This window comes from Barbatula barbatula (assembly GCF_947034865.1).
Source record: "Barbatula barbatula genome assembly, chromosome: 20".
Classification (NCBI taxonomy): Eukaryota; Metazoa; Chordata; class Actinopteri; order Cypriniformes; family Nemacheilidae; genus Barbatula; species Barbatula barbatula.
This window is the reverse complement of record NC_136783.1, coordinates 15,878,583-15,903,076: the sequence shown is the minus strand read 5'-3', so window position 1 is coordinate 15,903,076 and position 24,494 is coordinate 15,878,583. Positions and strand designations below refer to the sequence as shown.

The following is a 24,494-nucleotide window of genomic DNA, read 5'->3' as shown; positions in this document are numbered from 1 at the left end:
AGGCCTAAATCAACCATAACATAATGGTTAAACTGTGAACCTCAATGTATTTATCATTTATTCACCTTGTCATTTCAAACCTGTAAGACTTTCTTTTTTTTGAAGAACACACAAAAGAAGATATTTTAAAGAATGTTGGTAACTGAACAATGGTGGTACCCATTAACGTATATTGTGTGGACACAAAACCAATGCAAGAGAGTGGGTGAACTATCCCTTTAAGAGGCATCAAGACATGCTATCGTAATTGCAACTGTTGAGTTGTGCTTTAGTTTTTTCCCAAAAAAGGGTTTGTGAATGATTGTTGTTTTAGGGCACAACTGCGATAATGACTCTCGCTAGAGTCACATGCTCGCATAAAAAAAAACGGGTCGGACTTACAGCCGTCTCACGTTCTAGTGTTGAGTGGGTGTGAGGGTACCAGCTTTAAATGGATGCTAATATCACTATAGTACATCACAATGGCTAATGTGTTCTCTGTGTGGTGAGGAGCACTCATTACATTGTGCCATTAGCTCAAATGATTGTGTGGGTTCTCGTTTACTCGATTTCATTTGCTTCCTTTCTACTTTCTCACTTATTGCCTTTTAACTCATTTTCTCACATTCTCTCATTATCGTTTTCTTTCTCGCCATCACCAAACCACTTCTGTCTCGTGCCCTCTCCGTTTCTCTTTTTTAATTTCTAAGAACTTTATTGGATTGTATACTGCCAGAGCGTCCATACCCACAATGAGCAGAGACAGGAAATGAAATAAGGTGGCAGTTTTGGTAATAATCATAAACATTAGAACAACACACAATGAAATAAAAAATCAACCTTTTACCACAAATGTTGCACATATTTTAAGTAATTGAAAAAGAGCAAAAACAAAGTGACATTTTTACCATTGCTTGAAAATCCATTGTGTAATTTTTCGGAGAATCTATTGACAGGAATGCAGTATAACATACATAATTCTATCTTCATATGTGTATAAAGACTTCAAAATTGAGCGTTATGTTTTTATTACCTTAGAATGAGCTATTTATCTACATGAAGAGGCTGGTACCCTGGCTTCACCATGTTTCTACAGTAGCCCTAAACGGACAAACTGCTCTACCGGTTACGTTTCATAAATACGTTATATCCTTTGGTAAAGATCCAAAAATCTGACGACATCTTAGTCCTGTGTCAGCCAACGTAGTGCTTAAAAAGGGAGGGGTGGAGTGAGCCATTGGTTGCAATTCGCATCCTAACCACTAGATGTTGCTACATTTCATACACTGGAAATGTTAACGTTCAAATACATACGATTTCAAAAGAATGTCACAAGATAAACATTACTAACATGATATCAGTCTGAGGAAATTGCTTGCTAAAGTTATCTGTGTAAAGCTATATGCAGTAATTCAACACTTATGTACACAATACCCTTTACAGTAATATAAGATTGAAAATGAGATTGTTAGATGTATCTAAATTATTACTCTGAATCCAGATGCATGAGATTTCTACCCCAGTAACACCTGCATTTGATCTCTCTCGCTCACTCTCTCTGAAGGACATGCTGAAGAACACCCCCGCTGGTCATGTAGACAGGCTGCCCCTGCAATTGGCTCTGACTGAATTGGAGACCCTCGCTGAGAAACTGAATGAGCAGAAAAGGGTGGCTGATCAGATCACTGAGACGCAACAGCTCGCTCGCAGTGTCAGTGACCGCACGCTCAGCAAGGTGAGGAAATTACACACACGCACAGACATGCACACATTGGGATTGTGTGCCACTCTTGCTTTGATGTCATATCAAAAGCGTGAGTCCTAAACAAAAGCATTGCATTGATTAGAAACTCATACTTCCATGTACTCATACTTCCATGTATCATCATTAGTATACATGTCATTTTTTATGAAATGTAATTTTGGGTCTCAGTCATGCTTGTGTGACCACTTACATTGGCTATCTGACAAAGTACCAATAGGAGCACAGCAATGGATAACATGTGTCAAAATGTTAATGTTAGGATTAATATTGGTGTCTCCTTCACGTTATGATTGTACTGATAAAGCTACCTTAAAGGGAAAGTTCATCCAAAAATGTGTCATCACTTATTCAAACTCGATTTGTATAAAACTGTGAAAATTTCTTTAAATGAAGACTTTTTTGAGTGAACTTTTCCTTTAAGGTTTCTGAGAATGAGATGTCCACCGGTTCCCTCTATTTCCCAACTACGACAGACTTTAGACAGCCTGATGCCTTTAACATCTTAAAGGCAATCCGTTGGCATCATAAGCGCCAGGGCTTGTTGAGGTTTGTGCGCTGCCATTTTAATTTCACGTGTCACTGAAAATGGCCACAACGTTTTGCATCATTAAATTATTCAGTGTTTCTACAAAGTCCTTAGATGTGTATTGTACAGTCATAAAAGAAAGTTGATGATGTCACTGGGGTCATATAGTACAATCTGACCAGCAACAACTGTGAGTGACCGGACAACACAGTGTTCAACCAATTTATCTACAAAAAACTGGAGATTAGCTGACTCTGAAAATAACCATTCCCATCCCCTGCTTTCCCTGCTTTGGATTTTATAATCAGCAGCAATGATGGGCCATTACCACACTTATAGCACTGCCTGAATACATGACAGGGGTGTTTCTCCCCCATTAGCAGGCTCATATCATAACCCAGCTGCTGCAAATCTGAACAAATGCATTTCTGAAGAAGAGGATTTAGGGAGATAATGAGACACTTAATTGGAAAGTCTAAGATGCTAGACTGTCTCTAACTTTTTCTTTTTACCTGCCTATCGCTGTGTCTCGCGCCTTCATCCACTGCAGTCATCTCTCTCCCTCTCCCTCTCTCTCTCTCTCTCTCGGTCTGCATCTCTCTGTTGTGATGGATTCTTTCTTCCGGGCGGTGTTTGCATATACTATTCTTCTGTCATTTCTGTAGTATGTTTGCTTGGCACAGAATGGTAATTGGGCAGTATTTTCAGTAATTTATGTTGTACACAGCGTGCCATGCATTATTCCATAATGCAGTACAGAGTACACACTTTCAATGAATGTGTGAATGAATAAACAGTTATCATTTTGCCCAAAAGCTTTTTTCCATTTTTAATCTAGTGAGTTGATGTTACAGTGCAGTTACTATTGTTTTGTTTTCCATTGTATTATTTTAACTGAGCTTTCATTCTACATTTTTAGTTTCCATTTATTTTCATGTTGTTTTTAGTTTATTTTCATGTTGCTGTATAAATTGCATTTTTATTTCAGTTTTATTTGGTATTTATGTTTTTCAGTTAATGTACAGGCAGATGTGTTCTTTGATTGATTGAAGTATCAGAAGTGTTTTAAAATTTTAAGATCTAGTTAACTTTGATAACCTTGATACAGTGTACTGCATACTAAGCAGTATTGAGAAAATGGTAAGTTTCAAACTAGCCATGTTTTTAATATTATAGTTCTCTCTTCCAATGTTTTATTTCAAAGTTTGATTATTTTACTAAAACATGAAAAAATGAATGACAGTAAAGAGGGAGAGATAGAATTGAATCGGCGTTCGGCCGGATTCAGTGCCCCTGTGCTCTTGTGCACTACCAGCTAGAGCTCTAACAAAACCGCTGTTTCTGTTTCAGGGATTCAAGTGAGCTCTCAGGCCATGCACAGTGTTTCGTTTGGTGCAGCGAGAGAGCTGAATTCCAATGTGGACGAGTCAGTTCCATTACGCCATAAACATAAAATGAAATATTCATCCCCCATCTCAGACTATCCTAGTTATATAGATAGCCTGTGCACCGTATTATATAGTCTCAGTCTAAGACTGCGGTATCTACCGGTCTCTCTTCAACACTCACATCACATACACCTCTGTCTCTCTGTACCTCTCGTTCTCTCTCTCTGTCTAACATCCCTCCAAACTTACAAACCATTCCACTCACACCCTCCAGACACTGAAAGCGTACCCATCCCACTCTCACTTTGGCTTTTTGTCCTCCGGGGGGCGCTGGTAGGCCTACTATAAAAACAATAAGTCTGGAGAAAGCGTCGTGACTGACTGAAGGTCTAATTTTTTCCATGCATTTCAACAAAGGCCAAGCGCCGCTGCCAATTCCCCCTGGATGCAGCGACTCATTTCGTGTGATGCGTTGTTGCGGCGAGGCTACAGAAGCAGATGCATTATTTATAAAACTACTCTCCTGACTGATCAAACAGCAGCACATAATATTTGTTTGAGCCGCTGGACTTTGGGCGATGCTCCTCGTGTATTATTGCTAAAGTAATGAGGATGAACTATGGGAGCATCTCGTAACGCAAAACAAGTTTTTTTTAACTGTCCTATAGACATTGAGAATAGGTATAGAGTTTAGAATGTAGAATATTTGAGTGAGTTGTATGTCTGCACAGCATGTGAGTGTATATATACATATGTGGTATGGATTTGGAGGTATGGTTTTCATCCTAAAAGCTTTCAGATTTTAGGTCACTTTAAACTGCTCTACAGAGTGTGCTTTGTAAATATGTTATCTCTTTCGGCAACGAAGTAAAAAAGTGATGATATCTTAGTTCTGTGTCAGCTACCGTAGTGCTTTGAAAGGGAGGGGGGAGTGAGCCGTTGGTTGCAATTCACAACCTAACCACTAGATAATAATAAGCATTTATTTGTCATTGCATCGAAATACAACAAAATCCCAGGGAACTCAGCAGTGCTATATAAATAAATATACCTACATTTATACACTTGACCCAAAGTACCACAATTCCATTACATTTAAGTCATATCGTAATTCAAGACTCTGCTCCTGGCCTAGAAGACCACCAACTGGTTTGGCACCCCCTTACCTTAATTCGCTAACGCCAACTTATGTACCTGACAGATCCCTACGCTCTGCAAACGAACAACGTCTTGTGGCGCCATGCCAAAATGAAAAAAAATCTCTCTCACGTACCTTCTCTGGATCGGTTCCACATTTGTGGAATGATCTGCCCGCTGCTACAAGATCAGCAGTTTCTGTAGCCAGTTTTAAGAATCGGCTGAAAACACATCTCTTCCGTAAGGACCTGACCGATCAGTCAGGACTCTTCAATACTTTTTCTAGAAAAATGTAAATAAAAAAAACTTAGCTCTGTATACTGTGGTAGACTATATGAGAACTGTATTGTTGCACTTATGCTTTTTGTGGTTCCAATTGCTTCCATTGTTCACCTCACTTGTAAGTCGCTTTGGATAAAAGCGTCTGCTAAATGACTAAATGTAAATGTTGTAAATTAATACAATGAATAGTGTAGTGCAGCATAGCTTTTGTATAAGAAGGCAGGTTAGAAGTTCCAAGTCAGTTATTGCACAATCCTTAGTGACGACATATAATTCACAGAATATTTAGATAATAGTGCAACAGGTAAATAAGGAAAGGTTTCCAGTCCACAGTGACAACTTATTATATAATGCATATGAAAAATAGTGCAGGATTTTCATTTGCTTAGTGTCTGAATGGCCAATGGATAGAAACTATGTTGGAGCCTCATGCATGCTTTAGCTACCCTGTATTGCCTCCCCAAGGGCAGAAGATCGAACAGGTGATGGCCGGGCTACGGAAAATCCTTAATGTTTTTGCTCTGGACAGGTAGCGGGTGTTTGCAATGTTCTGCAATATGGGGAGATGCCAGCAGATGATCTCTCTCCTGTGTTTATGAGCCTCTGTAAAGCTTTTTTTGTCAGCTTCCGAGCAGACCCCGTACTACACTGTGAGGCAGTATGTTAAAACACTCTCTATTGATGAGCAGTAGAAGGTTTCCAGAAGCTGTGGACACAGATGGTTTTTCTTTAGCACTTGTAGGAAGTGCAGACGTTGCTGTGCCTTTTTAACAACAGCACTGGTGTTTGTAGTCCAAGAGAGAGTTGCCCCTAAATTTCATACACTGGACCTTTAAGTGTCCTATTTGCAACACAATAGACTCTAAGAAAGTGTATAGCCATTTAATTGGTAGGCTTCATTTTGTAATAAACTTGTGCACTGTGGTTTCCTCAGCTGCTGAACTCGGAGCAGAGCTCTTTGATCCTGTGCGAGACCCTGATTGAGACTGTGTACGGCGAACGCGGACAGGTCCTCAAGTCGAAGGAGAGGAAAGTCTTTCTCTTCGGTGACATGCTCATCTGCGCCAACATCAATGTCAAGTAGGCTACATGTCCGGGACAAGGTTGACCGTCTTTCTTTGCATCCCTCTGTTCCTCCTACAGTTTACCGCACCTCAGATAGTCTAAATACAGACTAGAGCTAAAGTAATACAGAAATATATTACAGTGATGTTACACCGATATGGTGCAGGAAACATGCAGGGCATGTGTTAAACGGGCTTTCATTATTTGGAAATACATTTTTAGCTGCTGAAAAAGGAATTGTCACCAAAAAACACTCCTGTGGTGCATTGTTATAGATTACCTATGTCAGCACCATTGATCACATCTCAACAGTTCAAAAGGTAAACAGCGAAGCTAAAAAGCTTGCGCCGGTGCCCAGTCTCAAAGCAGACTAGTCATTTTATTGAACCACAGTATGCTGCTTTTTCTCTAAAGCGTACCGGCGCGCCCTTTATCTCGTATTACAAGAATACATTTATAGAAACGCTACACCCTCCTAACAATTGAGGCTCCAGATCTCCACAGTGTACCCTAAGTAGGATCCGTTTTTCTTTTATGACTTTGAAAAATCATTCTTTTCTGTCAAGTGGATCTTAGAATATAATGCGAGATGACACTTGTGGGGGAGTGTGGTCATGTTTGTCCTTCTGCCACCACCAGGGGTCCTCCTGATATCAGCAGTCTGGTACCGGTGGGGCCCAAGTACACCATGAAATGGAGTGCCCCGTTGCAGCAGGTTCAGGTTGTCGAGGTTGGCCAAGAAGGCTCCCAAAACAAGGATGCTCTTTATCAACTTAGAGGCGTCAAGCTTCCCAGCGTCTCTTCGGAATCAGGTAACAGCAACTTATTATTTCCTTTGAAATTAGACATTTCCAAACAATCAGATAACACGGAAGTCTTAATCATTCTTGATCCTTTTCTCATGAGCAGTGCACCTTTTCACGGCCTTCACAGATGGGATTGTCTCGGTAGAGTTAGAGAGGATCAACAAAGGCATGCTCTGAGCAATCTTATTTCACTGTCTGCTAGACCACAAACATATTCAGTGTGCTGTCATTAGACAAGCAGGTTATTTCCCCTTCAATCCCATTCGGAACAGGCGATCAGAATCAGGCTTGAACCTTTTTACATACCATTATTATTTTTGAGTTTGAGAACAGAGAGGAGGAAAAGAACTATTGTGTGGAACTAAGATACATTTGCTGACAGAGCGCCAGAGGTACAAAGTGCTATCAGGATGTGAAGGTTTTTGCTGCTTAAGGCTTTTGCTTACCAGCTGAAATATTAATGGTGTTGTCTCTAGAACATCTATGTTATATTGTGCACACAGGGGAGGCTGGAAATTAGATGACAGAAGATGTTTAATGTTGGCGTCTAGCCGACAGCTCACAGGCGAGTTTTCAGAAAGTCTCTTAAATCGCTGCTGCTTTTTGTCTCTCATTGGGACTGATGCACTAAAAATGTAATATAGGTTGCCTGCTTGTAATACTGTGTGACGGTCATTCTGAACTTACTTTAGAATCATTTTTCTGGGCCAGGAGCTGCTGTTTGTTGTGAGAACGCTGATGTTGTTGGACATTTTAGCTCATTTGAAATCTTTACATATTAGCATTACATATAAACCATGTTGATAGGCCAACCAAAATTAAATACTTATGAAGAACATTTAAAACTTTTAATCAAAACATTTTTTAATGTTGGTTTAATTATAAAAAATGGAAGCAATTATGTTGATTTTCAGTGTTAACAAGTCTATTCTCAATTATTAAAGAACTGAAACATCAGTGCATTTGCATCTAAAATAAGCTTCTTTCATCTTACCCTTTTCAATAGAATAACAGATCAAACACAAATATTATTTAATAACACTAGAAAAAAGATTATTAAGAAATTATTAAACAAGCATCTGTTGCTTTTATATGCAATTCCCTGAAATTATTTCATTATTTACTCACCTTGTCATTTCAGACCTGTATGACTTTCTTTCTTCTGCGGTACACAAAAGAAGATATTTTGAAGAATGTTGTTAACCAAACAACGGCGTTACCCATTGACTTGCACTGGTTTTGTGTAGAAGTACCTTTGTTCAATAACCAATATTCTTTAAAATATCTTCTTTTAAATTCTGCGGAAGAAAGTCATAAACATTCTGATGGAAAGAATCTTTGGAATGAAGTATCTACATGTTCCTCTTTTATAAGCAATTCAGGTTAACATGACCCTACAGCACAGCTCCAAAGGTTGTTTTCCGCATGACGTCCCATAGGTAGTCATCTATAGCTTTTTGACTGTCTCTTCATCTGATGGTTACCCCATCAGCACAGTTCTGCTTCCTCTCTCCATGTTTTTCTTGCCCTCACTTGTCTTCTCTTTCCCTCACTCTATTCAATGACCTGTTTGCGCTTTTAGCACACACTTCTGGTTATGTAACACCAAGCCGCCACTTTAATCACCATTTTCCAGACACCTTTGCTGTAGTCTGCTCCGCTGTCTCTGAATGCCTATTCTGAATTCTCCTGTCTCTGGTTATTTATAGCGCTATCCCGACATTGCTTTGGCTGGCCCGGCGTCACATCTCTCCTCCCTTGTGATGTCATTCCATGGGGTTTCTCTCCCAAATAATATCCTATGCTCCCCCAGCTTACATCAAAATGGACTCATTTTTCATCTCCTGCAGGCCTCTGTGCCCTAATTTATTGATGGAATAGGCCAGCCTCCCAGGCCCTCTGCTGCTGCCGCTATAAAGCAGTATAAAGATGTAAAGTTCCCTTTTTCTGTCATGCCCTCCACTGGGCTGGTGATGTTGTCATCTCACTGTGGTCTCACTGGGTATTGTTACAGACGACACACAGTTGTTTGTATTTTAAAAGAATCACTGGTAGTAAAATTACATTTAACTTTTTTTTTGTGCTGAAATTTCGCAGAATTATAGCGTGGTGTGTGTGGTGCTTTTTTCAAATTTATCATGAGCCACAATGTTATTAAAGATTAATTAAAATATGCATTTATTTGAATTTGAAACTTTCTATATATCTGCATATTATTATTAATATTATCATGAATTCTTTTGGCCACAATAATTGTATAATCTCCCTAATTTGAAGGTAGTATATACAAAATTCATGGGCGTTCTAAACAAAGGCTGATTTTAAATGAGTTGTTTTTGTCTTTGGGTCCCTGTGTCCATTGTTTTTTAATCTATTTTTTATTCACACAATCACTAAAAAAACAACATGCCAGACGGATCGCTGCCTAAAATTTGACATGTAAAGCACTTTGACTTTGAAGTCGGTTCAGAAGAACAAAAATTTGAATGAAGAATCCAACGTTTAGCTGTCCCTCTGGCAAGGGCTTTGTTGACTTTGGATGCCTGTATCGTGCCTGCATAGGCCTCTGCTGGCGGTCACCCAGCGTGTGTTTGCACGCTGACGACGACGTGCACGAGAGAGCCAACTGAAAATGTTAGATTACCGTGTCGCAGTGTGAAAACCCGGCACGGATTAGTCTGGATTTCAAGTCAGCACATTCACCTGTGGCCAAGGCGGGCCACGAGCCCATGGACCTGTAGGCCTGCCCGAGGCCTCACCACAGCAACCTGGAGAGCGGGCGGAGTCTGTCAGCGTGTGCTGCTGTGGCTCACTGTGCCATTTTTATTCAAATGTGTCTGCTATTGATCAAGCTGTGCCAGTGACAGATGTCTCTGTGGCAGTGCGTGTTGAGGATCCTATTAAATTTCTAAAGGTTAGAGGGAGGGAGAGAGAGAGATGTTGAGTTGTTGAAGGGAGGCGACTTGAAAACAAGATAGACAATGTGAGACAGGAAGACCGATACAGACAGGTGTAGAGAGTGAGAAACTGAGACGAATGTTATGTCCGCGCAGAATGGCAGACGGACAGAGAAAACAGAGTTGTTTTGTAAACGTTCGCATTGCAGAGATTTTTTACTTTTTGCAAAAAAAAATTGAAAGCTCTCTTAACCTGTAGCTTTTAACCTTATGTATACTTGAATTCATTGTAATTGTAAACCACAAATGCGTTTGAAGAGGCACTGAAGTGTATCTCAACCTTTTTAACCTATTCTTTTTTTGGAACTTTGAGCGCTTTTCCACCATCAAAGGCCCTTCTAAGCACAGTCTGAAACGGTTATAGGTATGTTAACATGTGAGCTTGGTTCGACACGGCACGATTACAAACTGTTCTCAGCTCGTAATTTTCAGCACGGTTGTCTGACTCGTGCTAATGAATGCGTGCAGATGCGTTATAGCTCCGTCTCTTGTGTATAATTTACGTTATCAGGCCTGCGGTGGAACATTAAACCATTTACGTACAGGCTGGCATGGATCGCCACAGAGTGGAAAGATTAAGCAACGAGAACGATTCGGCACGATGTTGGAAAACCTCCTGGTTAGAAACAATGCACTAAAGTGATACTGAAATCTGATTGGCTGCCTTTTATAATAATAATTGGACAGTGCATTTCTTATTTTTGATTAGATTATAAGGGCGCAAGAAACACTACAATAATCCATAAAAAATAAGATTTTCACTTTTGATTTCATGACATATTTAATGCTGTCTTTAATGCTGGTATTAGGTAAACTCATTCGCAGAATGTTATGTTACATTTAAAAAGTTTTTTGAGGTTTAACTCGCGTACCATCTCTGCCATACTGTCACAGTGTCCCTCGCCTGTATTCGACAGACTCCAGCAGCATGTGAAGGATTAGTCTGGGCTGGGGTTGTGCACCTCTCCGTTCCACACACAGCTCACCTGATTATGTCGAGGTGCTGAAAGGCCAGGCTGTCCTGCGGCTGGTGTATCCTGCTCCAGGATTTAATTATACTCTTCATTCCTGAGCTTTCCGTTGGCCACATAGAGCCGATTCACCCCGACAATCGATTCTGCAGCCGGAGACCTGAGACAACAAAAAAAGTGGAATTGGGATTCAAATCGAAGGCACATTTTGTGCGTCTAATGAGACACCTGTGTACGTTCCGTCACTCTCAAAGTGCTTCATATTTCCACATGGCTTAATTTTTTGACTCTGCTCCTTTTCCCTATAGCGAGAGCCTCTGTGCCTTCACAAACAATGTGTTATCGATTTATCCTCTCTATTGATTTGCTTTGTTAGTGGCGCTACTGGAGAGTATTGACAAATGAAAGTTTTGTCATATGCCCAAAGTATTTAAAAGTTAAGACCCTTGATTTTGTTTGGATACATTTACATTAGGAAAAGCTTTCAAGGGACAATAGAGCTAACAGACCATGGTGGGTTCGTCTTTAAGGATTACCGAGGTCGGGTATCATTCTTAAATGCACTTTCTATGTCATTACAGAGCACTATACGGGTCGCGAATCGATCATTTGAAACGCAGGAGTGTGCAGGGTATCGGTAATGCTGAAGCGGTTATTTTATAGCGGAGTATATCCTGCTGTGTAACCGAGCCTTCCTGACTCGATTAGAAATACGAATGATTCGGCACCTTACAGGAAACCCATATCCTCAGAAATACAGTCTCAGCTATCAAGACCCACCCTTAAGTGAGGGTGCCTTATGCATTGCAGTTCACGGATAATGCGTCATGTTAAATCCCAGTACTGTGTTTGATAAGTAAAGCTGTTTTTTTATTGACAGCAAGCATCATTTTGGGTCCACCCCGTCTGTATCAGGAGCTCCAGGAGCTTCAACACGACCTGTCGGTGGTGGAACAGGTCACCCTGTTGGTGGGGACTTTACAGGGAACGTATCAGGTAAACACAGTTCACCAACACGCGTACAAACACCCACGCACACACACACCAGCTGTGCAAATAATATCAGCTGTGCCCTCGAATAAATGAGCTGAAAAATGAGCAGCATTCTAATTTGGCGCAAAAAACTCGACTGTGCAAAATATTATGTAAAAAGAACAAAGTCGTGGGAAAGATCAAGGTAGAATATATTAAGCAACATAACAAAAGCGATATTAGTCGCATATGCTGGTGCCATCTGTGTAGGGAAGCCTTTTGGGTATAAGCATTTTCAGCGATATTAAATTGTGATCAAAGCTCAGCAACCAAAGAAGTAGATCATCAATTGATTATCACGGCAGGCGCTTGATAGTCGGATGACAACACAGCGAAACCTTCACAATTTGATCAGAATTCAGATGGGAGATGATTGTGAAAGGCATGTCTGGGCTTCGCTCGAATCAGGACAGCTCCCATGATGCCTCCACAGCCACTAAACCAGTGAAAAACAGCTAGGTTGGTTCCCGTGCCTCCAGAGCAACATCAGAGCTTTTCTTGCCCTGTATCCTGATCACAACCGTGAGACTGGCCTTACTTCAAATGCTTAGTTCTATCCCATGATCCACTGAAAATGATGTGAAGCACATAGGTGGAGGGAGAATTATTTTCAGACCTCATTGATTTTTCAAGATGTAATAAGATGTTTGCTTTTGGGAGTTGTGAATGATAATAATTTTTTGAAAGTCGTAAACCCTTATAATTTCATCACTTGGTGGCCAAAATCACAAACAATAATAACGTGAAATAACATGAAATAACATTTAATGAATATGGCTGGCATTTGGCTGTGTTTGTAGAATCTGAACACCACAGTTGCGCAGGACTGGTGTTTGGCACTACAGAGGCTTATCTGCATCAAAGAGGACCAGATCCAGAGTGCCAACAAATGCCGTTTACGATTGCAAGTCCCTGGCAGACCAGACAAGTAAGTTAACAGAGCAAAAAGCTTCTGAACTAATGCTTGGGATGCGTGAGATTTGCATGTTTCACACAGTTGATTTTTCTTTTTTATATAAATGTGCAGGAAAGAAGGGAGAATTTTTACAGACCTCATTGATTTTGGCAGTCATAAAAAGCTGATTGTTTCAAAAATGTATTATGTGTGACAGCTTTTTCTAATCACAGTGACAGAGTACGTTCTTTTTTTGATTGATTACATTATTCTGTCTTTATGAATTTAGGCAGCAAAACATGCTACAAATGACCTAAGAGATGAAATGCGATCTAATGATTCATTTTGTGTATGAATTGTGTATGAATGTGAATGAATGTATGAATGGCAGTACTGTCTCAAGTGGAATACTTTTTACTACTGTACTGCATGGAAGGTTGTCCCAACTCCTGTAGGATTATGTATACATTTTAAAACAACACTTTAAAAAACTGTGTTTTAAAGGTCCAGAGAATAGTTTTTTGCAGGATCTATTGACAGAAATGCAAATAAAATATACATAACTATGTGTATAGAGACCTTGCTTAAAGGCGCAATCAATTATTTTACTTTAGCCTGCTAGCACTGAAATCATGATCCCACCGTGTGTTCTGTTTTGAATTTATCATGTTGCCCTGTTTTTGTTTGGTCACCGTCTGTTACCGTCCCTTCTTTAGGAGGGGCTTCTGTCATGATTCTGCTGCATCATGTCATGTTTCTCTTGGTTTAGTGGCAGGATCATGACAGAACCTCATGTTTTGTGTGGAGAGGCATTTATGGCCCTTATGGCTTTCCATACACTCTGGCCGGTCTCGTCTCTATTCCCGGCCTCTCCTCTCGTCTCCTCGATATTGATCTCATGCCCAACACCTGTTCCCCCTCTTAATTTGATCCTTTATTTAATGCCCTTATGTCTTCTGTTTTGTGCTGGTTCATTGTGATTGTGTGGTGAGTTCCTTTGTCTTGTTAGTCTAGTCTAATCTAGTGTAGTTTTGTAGTTCTTGTAATGAGTTTATTTTTAGTCTTGTTTAAGTGTAGTTCGTCTTAGTCCTGTCTTGTCATGTTATTGTATCCATCCTTGTTTTGTTATGTTACCCCCTCGTGAGTTTTCGTTTTGTTATTTATTATTAAATGTTTTATATTAACCCATTACCTGCTGTCTGCACCCCGGTCCTATGTCCGTGTCTCACCACCCTGATCATGACACAGACACTGGACTGGAATGGCCACAATTAATCTAGAAATGTTCTAGATGATTTGAAATGAAAATTTGCAGTGGTCTTGTACATTTTTCTGCAATGTAAATTAATGTAATCTTACCCTGTGGTACATGAACAGTTGATGCTATAATCCTGTAAACCCTCAACTCCAAATTAAATTTGTATACAACATATTTGTTTTAAAATCGTTTGGTCCATGCTAGGAGTGGGGTGATATAGCTTTAAAATTATATCACTGTATTTTGAGAATATTTGCGGTAATGATATTTATGATGGAATGGAAAAAGATATGGAACAATGTTTTCTTGGCGATTGCAGCTGGCAGGCAACATTTTATTTTAAGTGTCTGCCAATTCGATTGTTGTATTTTCTAGTGCTAGGTGCACGCTCCAGGTATATTAAGGTTATTAAAATGTAACTATGTAACGGTTCAGCATTCTATAAATGATAGCCTAACATGTTGTAGCAAACATAATGACAGAATTAGTATTTTCAACTAATTCAAATAGCAGGATAAGCTTAAACATTAAAATGGGCTTCTTTATCACTGAAGTATAGTTTAAATGCTTCTTTTACAGCTGAACAGGTGTTTGTCCTCATGAGGAGACAGAATAACAGAGCATAATTTGACATAAACTAAAACACTAAACACAATTCACTCTGTGGTATTCATATATATCTTTGAACTTTCACTTTGAAATAAAGGGAAAACACCAACCATCATCATCATCTGTTTACTTCTGGGCCGCACATCACCAACTGTTACCTGTAACAGTTTTCTTACATATTTTGCAGAATATTGTGCTTTGCTGGAGGTCTGTCCTCTTGTAACCAAACCATTTACATGCTAGGGAATGTAAATGCGTCTTATGTCATGTCGCTATATCATTGATATAAGAAGATTTACAATATGACACTTTATTTTGTAAAAATGTTATTTTGGATGGTGTGATATGGCACACCCATACTCAAGGGCATATATAAGTCCCACTTGAATTCTCCCCAACGACAAAGTGTGTCCAAAATGTACCATTTGTAAATGTTTTACTTTTTTGTAACTTTTTTTACACTGACAGCTGCCATCGAAAGACATTAGGAACTCCGGTCGATTGTCCGATTTAGCATAAGTAGCTAAGGGGGCGGGGCTTACCGATAGCTCAATTGCGTTTCCTGATATTGTAAGCTGCCATTTTGCTGGGTGTTTTGCCACTCAAGAGAGCGTGTTTTGGCTTGTTCAGGGGTGTTCACGTGATGTCGCAGATTGTTGTTTTTAAAACAGCGTACACTACAGTTATTATGATTTTGTCTAGTGTATGTTACAACACTGCAGACGGTCTTACATACATTGTATTAAACAGGTTTTTAAGAGCGAAACTAAAACGTAATGGCTTTTGACAAACAAGTTAATGTTCATCTTCAACAATGTTAAGATGATGGAGCAGCCCGGCGTCATGCTAATTTCCCCTAATGAAAGCGCATTACCGAGCTTTATTTGCGACGCCCCTTTAAAGCCGGCCCCTCGTCACCTTTAACCAAACTGAGCAGCAAATTACAAGCCTAATAGCTGGCGGTACGGTTACATGGCCTTTCAGTCTGGGAAGTACCACAATATAACTTGGCATTGGGCTTATTCAATTCATTTAACTTGGAGCTGATGTTTCCCATCCGGAGCACTTGTGTCATTTCTCTTTGATGCCTAGACAGGGCCTTTAATGTTCTCTTATTATGTCACATTAAGAGTCAGTGAATGTAAATGTGTCGGGGAGGAGGCGGTGCATTTTTCACAGTGCAGTGCACCTGAATGTGCTTATCTTAATGATGCAGTGTGAGAGCGGAAACTTCACTCAGAAACGGCCGTGGAAGAGGAAATGAAGACGGATTAGTGGAGGCTGCAATAGGAGAAAAGAAGCAGGGAGGATGAACTTTAAAGGGATAGTACACCCAAAAAATTCATCATGTACTATATTTGCCTCCATGTCTTTAAAAACCGTATTACTTTTTGGCCAACATGAGAGCGTAAATAGCAGGAGTTATTTTTATTTTGCTATTTTGGGGGATTGTTTAGGAGTTCTATTGAAGGGATAGTTTACACAAAAATAATTCACTCATTATTAACTCACCCTCTTGGCGTGTTAAACATACATGTACATGACTTTCTTCTGCAGAACACAAAAGAAGATATTTTGAAGACTATTGGTAACTGAACAACATTCACCTCTATTGTATAGACACAAAACCAATGGGTACCAAAACCAACAATCTTGTTTTCTGAAGAAGACAGAAAGTTATACATGTTTGAAATGAAAAGAGGGTGATTATATAATGACAGAATTTTCAAATCTTGCTGAACCATCCCTTTAAGGCAGACTTTACACATAAACTCCCTTGTCATAGCTTTAACATTTGTGTTAAAACTAAGGCAAATGTAAAATTTGTAATAATGCTAGCTTAGAGGCGCTACAAGGGTGTGATTTTTCTTCCTCAGCTCGTGGGAAAAGACTCAGCAGAACGTTTAATCTCCTTGATGCTTTCTCAACTTAATGTGACAGCCCAGCCGGTCCGAAGTGGTGCAGTCCTCCCAATATCTGTCAATCCCTGCTCTTCAGACCTGCTCAGCTGGCTCACGTTCTGCCGAACCCGCAGGAACAATCTGCTCGCTCAGAACCCCTGCCCTGTCTCGTAAACACACGTCATGCACCCGTAATTTTCCAAAGGCCCCTTAAGCCTGCAATGATGTCTTGCAGTGTTTAGGTCATCAATGATGCCAGATTGTGGTCGAATGTGTTGAGAGGACATCTGGTGGGGGGCTTGGGTATCATGAGGGTGGGATGGTATAAGTCAGATCCAAGACTGGGCAACTAAATGAAGCAGCCCTGCAAGAGGGCACGAAAGTGTCATGTGGACTTTAGGGTCAGTAAGAACGTGTAGAGATGAGAATCAAAGTAGTTTCCACAGTCATAGCTGCAAGAATAGAATGGAATAGAATATCTGTCAGATACATGGTGTTGAAGCAGTTTTTTTCTTTTCCTATTCCACCGCGTTATTTCCATTATTTGTTCTCATTTTCTTGTTTTGTCCTGATTGATCCCTGATGTTTTTCCTCCTTTCTATTTCCAGATTGTTTCCCCCTCTTTCTCTGCATTATTTCCTAATCTTTTTTTCCCTTTTACTCATCATTTTCAAAATGTTGTTTCCTCCTCTCTCCCTATCATTTACAGATTTTGTGTCCCAGTTCTTCCCAAGGCAAAACCTGTTGGTCAAGAAAAAATTAGGCATACACTGCAAAAAATTACTTTCTTACTTCTTGTTTTCCAGAAAAATCTTCTTGAATCAAGAAGCATTTTCTTGATGAGCAAACTGACCTAAGAAATTAAGTCTTGTTTTTAGTAAAAACTCTTTGCTTAAAACAAGAGAGAATTAGAGAAAGATAACTTTTCTTGAATTGAGTGACAAAAATTTGTTTTGCTTTTTTTAGCACAAATGTACTGAAATTTCATATTTTTACTAAAAACAAGACTTATTTGGTCATTTTGCTCATCAAGAAAATGAATCTTGATTCTAGAATGTGTAGACAATTTTACTGGAAAACAAGTAAGAAAGTAATTTTTTGCAGTCTAGAATACATTTCTCCCAGTTTCTCTTGTTATAGTAGTTACACAAACCCTTAAATCTCTCATAATCTTCCCTTTTTCCTTTTATTTCCCCCCCTTACTCCCCATCATTTCCAGATTTATTTTCTTCTATGCATCCCGTAAAAAGGTTCAGGAAAAAGAAGATAAAGCTTTTGAACAAACAGAAGTTAGTTTGATGCCATATTTCTCCCACTTTCTTTTTTAGTTACAGACTCGCATATCCTCTTTTTCTCTCTATCCACACTTCTCTTTAACAAACACACGCCTGTGGAGGCAGAGAAAGAGAGACAGTCCTCAGCATGCCTCCCCTATTTTCCGTTTTTCACCTGCTGTTAGTCTAGAAGCCTTTTCTAGCATCAGACAACACCTCTCAGCATGCAGCAAATGGGACAGTGACATACGCGGAATATCAAAATGCGTAGATTCAGGAAGCTGGATAATTAACATCACCCATTCAGATGCTACAAATGCCTGCGTGCGCCTTTGTGTCTGGTATACATTGACAAAAACATGACAGTCTGATTGAGAATGAAAAATTTATATTGTACACACACAGATGGTGAAATAGACCGGTTTCAACAGTAGAATGTTGTTTCTCTATCGGTTTACGACATGTTTTTTTAGATACACCCCATTTAAACATTTGTTTTTGTCACGTACAGTGTTGCGGAGTTGTCAACTTCTAAGAGTACTGATGCTACCAACTACTGAACATTTTTGTGAGCCAGTAGTCATGGTGTTTTTCGTCACATTGTATTACATGCTGATGGTCACCATCAGCATTTTGGCTCTTAATAAATACTTCTATTTTTTGACTCTGTGTTTTTTCTGTATTTTAAATAAAGCTTAATAAAACAGAGAATTTGGACATCCGAGGTTTTGGAAGAACAAAAATACAAGTTTTTTTGTAATGTAGTTAAAGGTGCAATTTACCCAGAAATACAAATCTAGCAATCATTTACTCACCCTTAAGTTGTTTTAAATCCGTATACATTTGAATAAAATAATTAATAAAAATAGATTTCCAGGACAGGTGAATCGATCTCGGTCTAATGCCCCCCATTATAAGTATAAATGCTCCGAATCTACTTCCTGGAGACCTTGATTTAGAGTCTCCTCCAATCAGCACGGAGAACCGTGGAGTATTTTATGCTACATCCACTAGGCCATCTGTCCTGTCATTCTGCATTAGTGTCACACACATGCCACAGCACTGACCTGCAGCCATAAATCAGCCCGTTTCTTGCTCTCTATTCTGCCCTCTCTGCCTGGGAGTTCACCACCTATACTGTTTCTTCATTCAGCCTGCACATGCACACACCGGCTTGCACACCCCAGCTTTTCAATCAGCCAGCGGGTGGAACCCAGGGCCGCTCTGTTTATCGTGTTTCGTGGGTGCCCGGCTTTATCCCATGAATCAAATTAAGCATGGAGTGTACTTACTCTGCCTCCAACAACCTGCCATCCCCTTATTTTGCAGCTTTTTACTTTTTAAATCTTTGTGTGTGTGAAGCCTTTGGGCTGAGAGAGAGAAACGTACGAGTTGTTGGTTGCGCTTTCCATTCCGGGAAGGAGCCAGACATCACCTGAAATTTCACTTGGAATTCGCTTTCTTTATCTCTGTGTATTCGATGGTTTCAGTTCATCCTTCCGTCTCTGTGTCTCTTTGCACTTCACACTTTCTCACTCCGCATCTCTCTCCCCTGGGCTGGGAATTAATGCAGAGCATGTGGAGGCTGCCTGTATGACAGTAGCCAAGTCAGACGTCGTTGTATTCTCCAGTCAATTACCTTCTAATGATGTTTGAATGTGAATTGCCTTCCGTGTCCCTGAGCCTGTGCCGAGAGACCCTCTTTAGTGTAAGAAATAAAGTCAGAATATTATTACAAGTGTTGCGCGTGACACGGTGAAGGCCTGGAAGCTGTTCGGGAAGATAGACGTCTATTATAATGACTTGCTGGTCTGTTTTCTTGTAAGTGAAGATTTTTTAAGTGAAGAATTTTTGGAGAATGTAAAGGAAAGTTGTTCAGGTCTTTGTTTATTCATTCATATAAGTGCTGTCAGATCCATTGATTCCTAAATAAATGTTTATGTTTGCGGTGTGTATACAGTGTATTATAGACATACAAATATTTATGTAAATATATGGAGAGTTTTTATTATTTTCAAAAAGAGAATTCTGTTGTTTTTATTTTTCAAAAATCACGTTTTTTTATGTTATCATGTTTTATTGTGTTTATATATAAAAATATTATTGTGTGTATAATGTCATATATGTAAAAATATACAGTATTACAAAAATGTCTTGATTATATACAGTACATGTTTGTTTGTTAATTGATATACTGTATAAATAGACACGCCTCACACACATATTATACAAAAACAAATTTATTTTAAAATAAATTAATCACGATCGTTTTGCACAATGTCATATACAATGTATGTAGTGAAGCTGTCATGTGACAGGAAACAACAAATCAATAAGGACCCCTTTAGACTTTCACCAGGTCATGGGGTAATTTTTATGATAAAAATGCATTTATCCATTATAAACGCAAAGATTACACTTCTTGCTACATTTGGTTTTAAACTAGATTTGTTAAAGATTTCTCCTTTTATGATGTTGGAAATCCTATCTATTGACCTCTATAATCATCCAATGAAATAGTTTCGCATTGTAAATTTAAAAGTGTCACTTTTCAAAGTGAAATTCAAGTGAGTTTCTTGTGGCCGGTGTCCTTTAATAACTCGTATTAAAATCCCTTCTCCCATCCAGAACCACACGGTGCTCAGCCATGCTCGCTCAATCCCCTCTTGTATAAGGCATAGCTGAGAAGTTCTGGTCTATTAAGCTGGCTAAACACCTTGGCTCTGAATGCAGATCGGCCCGCAAGCTCTGCTCAGCTCCTGGCCTCATGGCCAGCTCCTCACCTCCACCACATCCACAAATGCTATCCTAATTCATTCTCCTTGACCTCCTCTCTTTTACTGTCTCCTTGATAAGATTACAGAATAAATGAGTTATTGTTGTGTGTGGTTACAGGAATCTTCATAGCTAAATAAAATACACGAAGCAATGAGATTCTCATGAATCCAGGCTCAGCTTGAGAAGGAGCTCTGTAAGAGGGGAGTGACAGATGCTCTTCCCAGGGCTTCTTGGTGCACTGCAGTAAAAGTTGTATTATTAATACTGATAATTAGGGACCACCATCTTGTGCCCTGTTTGTGCATCAGCACCGGAAATGTGAGCGGATTGTCTTATGACAACCATGGTTGGTTAGATGAATGTACCTCTGTCTCACTATCTCTTGAATGTTTTTTTCATAGGTCTGGCCGTCCTGTGAGCTTTACGGTGGTCTTCAACACTCCAAGCCCCCTCAGCAAGATCTCCTGGGTTAACCGGCTACATCTAGCCAAGATAGCGCTGAGTGAGTCTTGATCAACTTTTGGGGCTGAAGGTCTACCCAATTCTCATAATTTTGCAGCTTTTATATGGATACATTATGGGATAACAAATAAAAAAATATCCTGGATATGGTGCCGTTTATTTAAGTTTGCGATGTCGATGTTCTTTATTTTTTTGTGCTTATTTCAAGCAAAATTTCTATTAAAACAAGTTTATATCGCTTTTGCACATTGCACACAGATGATGTGGTTAGAATTCATAAATCTCAAAGAGTAACTGCTATACGTTCTGCAAAATATACGGTACAATAGCTTGGTTATCTCGTCTTTGCATTTACAACATTGTAACAAAACTGGTTTTGTGTGTTTTTCACATCAGCGATAAATCTGAGTGCAAGTATGTTTTATTTCAGTTTTATCAATACATAAACCAGTTTTAATAGGATTTAACCTCAGGGTCAGAGATATGATTCATCCCCAATATCTTTGCACCTACTCCTCCCATGGCATTCTAATAGAAATTGCCTTTCTGCCTCTGGTTTGCTGTACAAAATCTCATTTATGAATAGAAATAGTGTTGACAGCAGAGTACTGGTAGATTGTTGTCTCTCCCGTAAAATAGGATTTCACAAGAGATCCAGGTTTGTCAATAGTGGTGTAGTAGTACAACTTCCTGTCCAGATTGTTCTCAGAAGCCATTGTCATTGACGAAAAAGTGTGTCATTGATGAATTCGCTTATTCTCAACTTGCTTTCAGAGCACGTTGTTGTGGCGGATTGCAAATTCCATGGTGACTTTCAGAGGAGTACATTTTTAAAAGTCCTTTTTGTTTATAATTCAATTTTAGGACATTTTAGGGACATAATCTGCCAAGGTAAGCCTTGATGTTTTTTATTATCTTCAGTTTAGGAAAGTTCATGGGGCTGTTTAACGAATAATCATGATTAATCACATCCAGAATAATAGTCTGTTACATATAGACGGTTTCATAAGATGCACATGCCTGGCCCTAAGTTAACTTCCGGTCTGTGTTAAGCTAGTGGATAAAATGACTATTTATATTTTATTTAATATACATCAATATTAAATAATAATATTATTTAATTGTATAATAATTATATTGAAAAACAGTTTGTTGAATTTTGTTGTATGTTAATTTTATTAAATAATCAAATTTAAATGGGTCGTCTAACTTTCTTCGCATTTGAAGAAACCATTTGGGACATTGCTATGTAGCGGTTGGACTTGGTATCGCAGTCTTAATTCAAAATATTGTGGAGAGGCAAGTCTAGCCAAGGAACATTTCAGCTCGTTTTCAAAAGTATTTTAATTAAATACAAATATTTAAGCCGGATAAGCAGCTGGAACTCAATTTTTTGCGAATTAAATTTACAAATAAATATATCCGTGCAAATGTTTCCTAAATATATACTGTACATGTATGTGCACGTGTATGTGTTAATAAATATCAAATAAATATGCACAGTGCACAGACATATAGTATGGAAACACTAACTTTTATTTTGAATACGATTAATTGTGATTAATTGTTGAACAGCTCTACATGAACTATGTAAACTGTGTTAACTTACTAGTGAAGAGTAATATTGCACAAAATACATCAGAGGCATGACATTGTAACAGTTATGTTTCCACGTGCCTGGTTCGACACGGCACGATTACAAACTGTTCTTTGACAAAGTTTAACAAAGACAAAACAAGTCGCTTTACAACATAAGGGTGAATGATCAAAGTTTTCACAGCTTACTGTGTGATGGACAAAGAGAGCTGAGGGAGCAGTAAAAGTATTTTGACCTGTTTTTTCCATCTTTGTTTAGATCCCTATCTGTTTTCTTATAACCTTTTTTTAGGATATTTTGGTGAATAATCTTGTTTTCAGAACAACAGTAATTGTCTCGTATATGCTGCCTGTGGCTATTTGTAATCCAGGGCGTTAAAAATGGTTTTGTAACAATAGGCAAATTGCAATCTCAGCTGACACTAAGTGGATGTTGGCAGACTACAATCTGATATCCCCAAAACGCAGGTATAGCTAGCGATTTGGAGAGAAAGACAAACACTCCAAAGTGCCTTTCTCCTGGAAAACCACTCCTGGTCGCTCGTATTTTCGTCTTCTGAGTGTTTTTTGCAAGAGGCTATTTGTCTGTCTCTGTGTTTTCCCGTTTTCTTGCTTGGCTGCGCCTTGCTTAGCTGTCAGACTTTTGTTTCTAAACATATCTTGCATGCTTGTTGACCACAATGAGCTTTGATTCGCAACTCGCTATAGAAGTTAGAATCACACTTCAATACGGAGTCTTAACATCACTTACTATTTGGAGCTCGCGGAAATGATCGGTGTTTCCAAATCATGTCGAAACATTCCGCTGCAAAGTCTTTTCATGGACAACAGGATTGGTTTTTCTTCAACCTGGTGAAGATGTCAGTTACACCTTAATAATATTACACCCACACAGTTGCCTTCTCATTCGGCTATATTAAATTATAATAACGGAGATTCTGGTGCAATTTCACGGGTGTCCTGTTGTTGCCGTGCTCTCTTACCTCCTCAGAGGACATGTAGGCCTGATGTGGGCAGAATCACCCTGCGGCAATGACGATGTGTCTATGTAAACAAATAGATGAGCGTGCTAAATTCAAATATTGCGGAACATTTATAACTTTCGAATCTCGGTTCTCGCATGTCTCGTCACGTTTGACCAAATGAATGAGATCTGATGTTATCATTGTATATTGGAATTTAGCACACTGATTTGTTTATTTACATAGGTACACAATGTATTGATTGCAAAATAGGCTTAACATATTTGTTCTTTAACTTTTGCTAACTATTGGACATCTGGAATGTGGCATGAGGGTGTGAAAATGAGGGATTTTCCATCTCTAAGTAAAATAGTATTTTATAAAGATGACCTAAATCCACCACAATAATTGACTGCTCCGATCAGTGGTGGCAAATACTGTCAGTTCAGCCCGAGTCACTTTCTTGTGCCAAATGCGTTAGACCTCCATTTCCCTATCCCTTGGGTGCTTTTTCACGCATATTGATTTTATTAACAAGCTGAGCGGAGTCTTTCGGCATTCATTGTCCCACCTGTCTGCGATATAGCCCTGCTTTGGGGTGCAACTTTTGGCTGATATAATATGCGCAGAAGCTGTTTTGTCTCTGATGAGGGCCATTAACGTAGCTTTGCGAAGAGTAACATATGCTTGTATCTGCATAAAACAGGCTGTCAGAAAACATTGTTTGTGATATTGTGGTGGCACGCTGGGAAGTCATGGGGGTGGGAGATAGAAAGCGTCAACATGGCTGCGCGTGAGATGTGTCCTGAGGGTTCCATTAATTATGAAGATGTGGTTCAGAGATTGCCACT

At 39.2% G+C, this 24,494-nt stretch overlaps 1 protein-coding gene across 1 annotated transcript in view; it reads left to right on the top strand.

The window, feature by feature from the left end:
- The window catches only part of arhgef10la (Rho guanine nucleotide exchange factor (GEF) 10-like a), a 100,157-nt gene that overhangs the window by 32,882 nt on the left and 42,781 nt on the right, over positions 1-24,494 (top strand). Inside the window, exons 12-17 of the mRNA XM_079482983.1 lie at positions 1,544-1,714; positions 6,012-6,157; positions 6,782-6,954; positions 11,757-11,872; positions 12,709-12,836; positions 21,025-21,125. Of these exons, the coding sequence (XP_079339109.1) occupies positions 1,544-1,714; positions 6,012-6,157; positions 6,782-6,954; positions 11,757-11,872; positions 12,709-12,836; positions 21,025-21,125 (835 nt within the window). The remainder of the gene's footprint in view (positions 1-1,543; positions 1,715-6,011; positions 6,158-6,781; positions 6,955-11,756; positions 11,873-12,708; positions 12,837-21,024; positions 21,126-24,494) is intronic.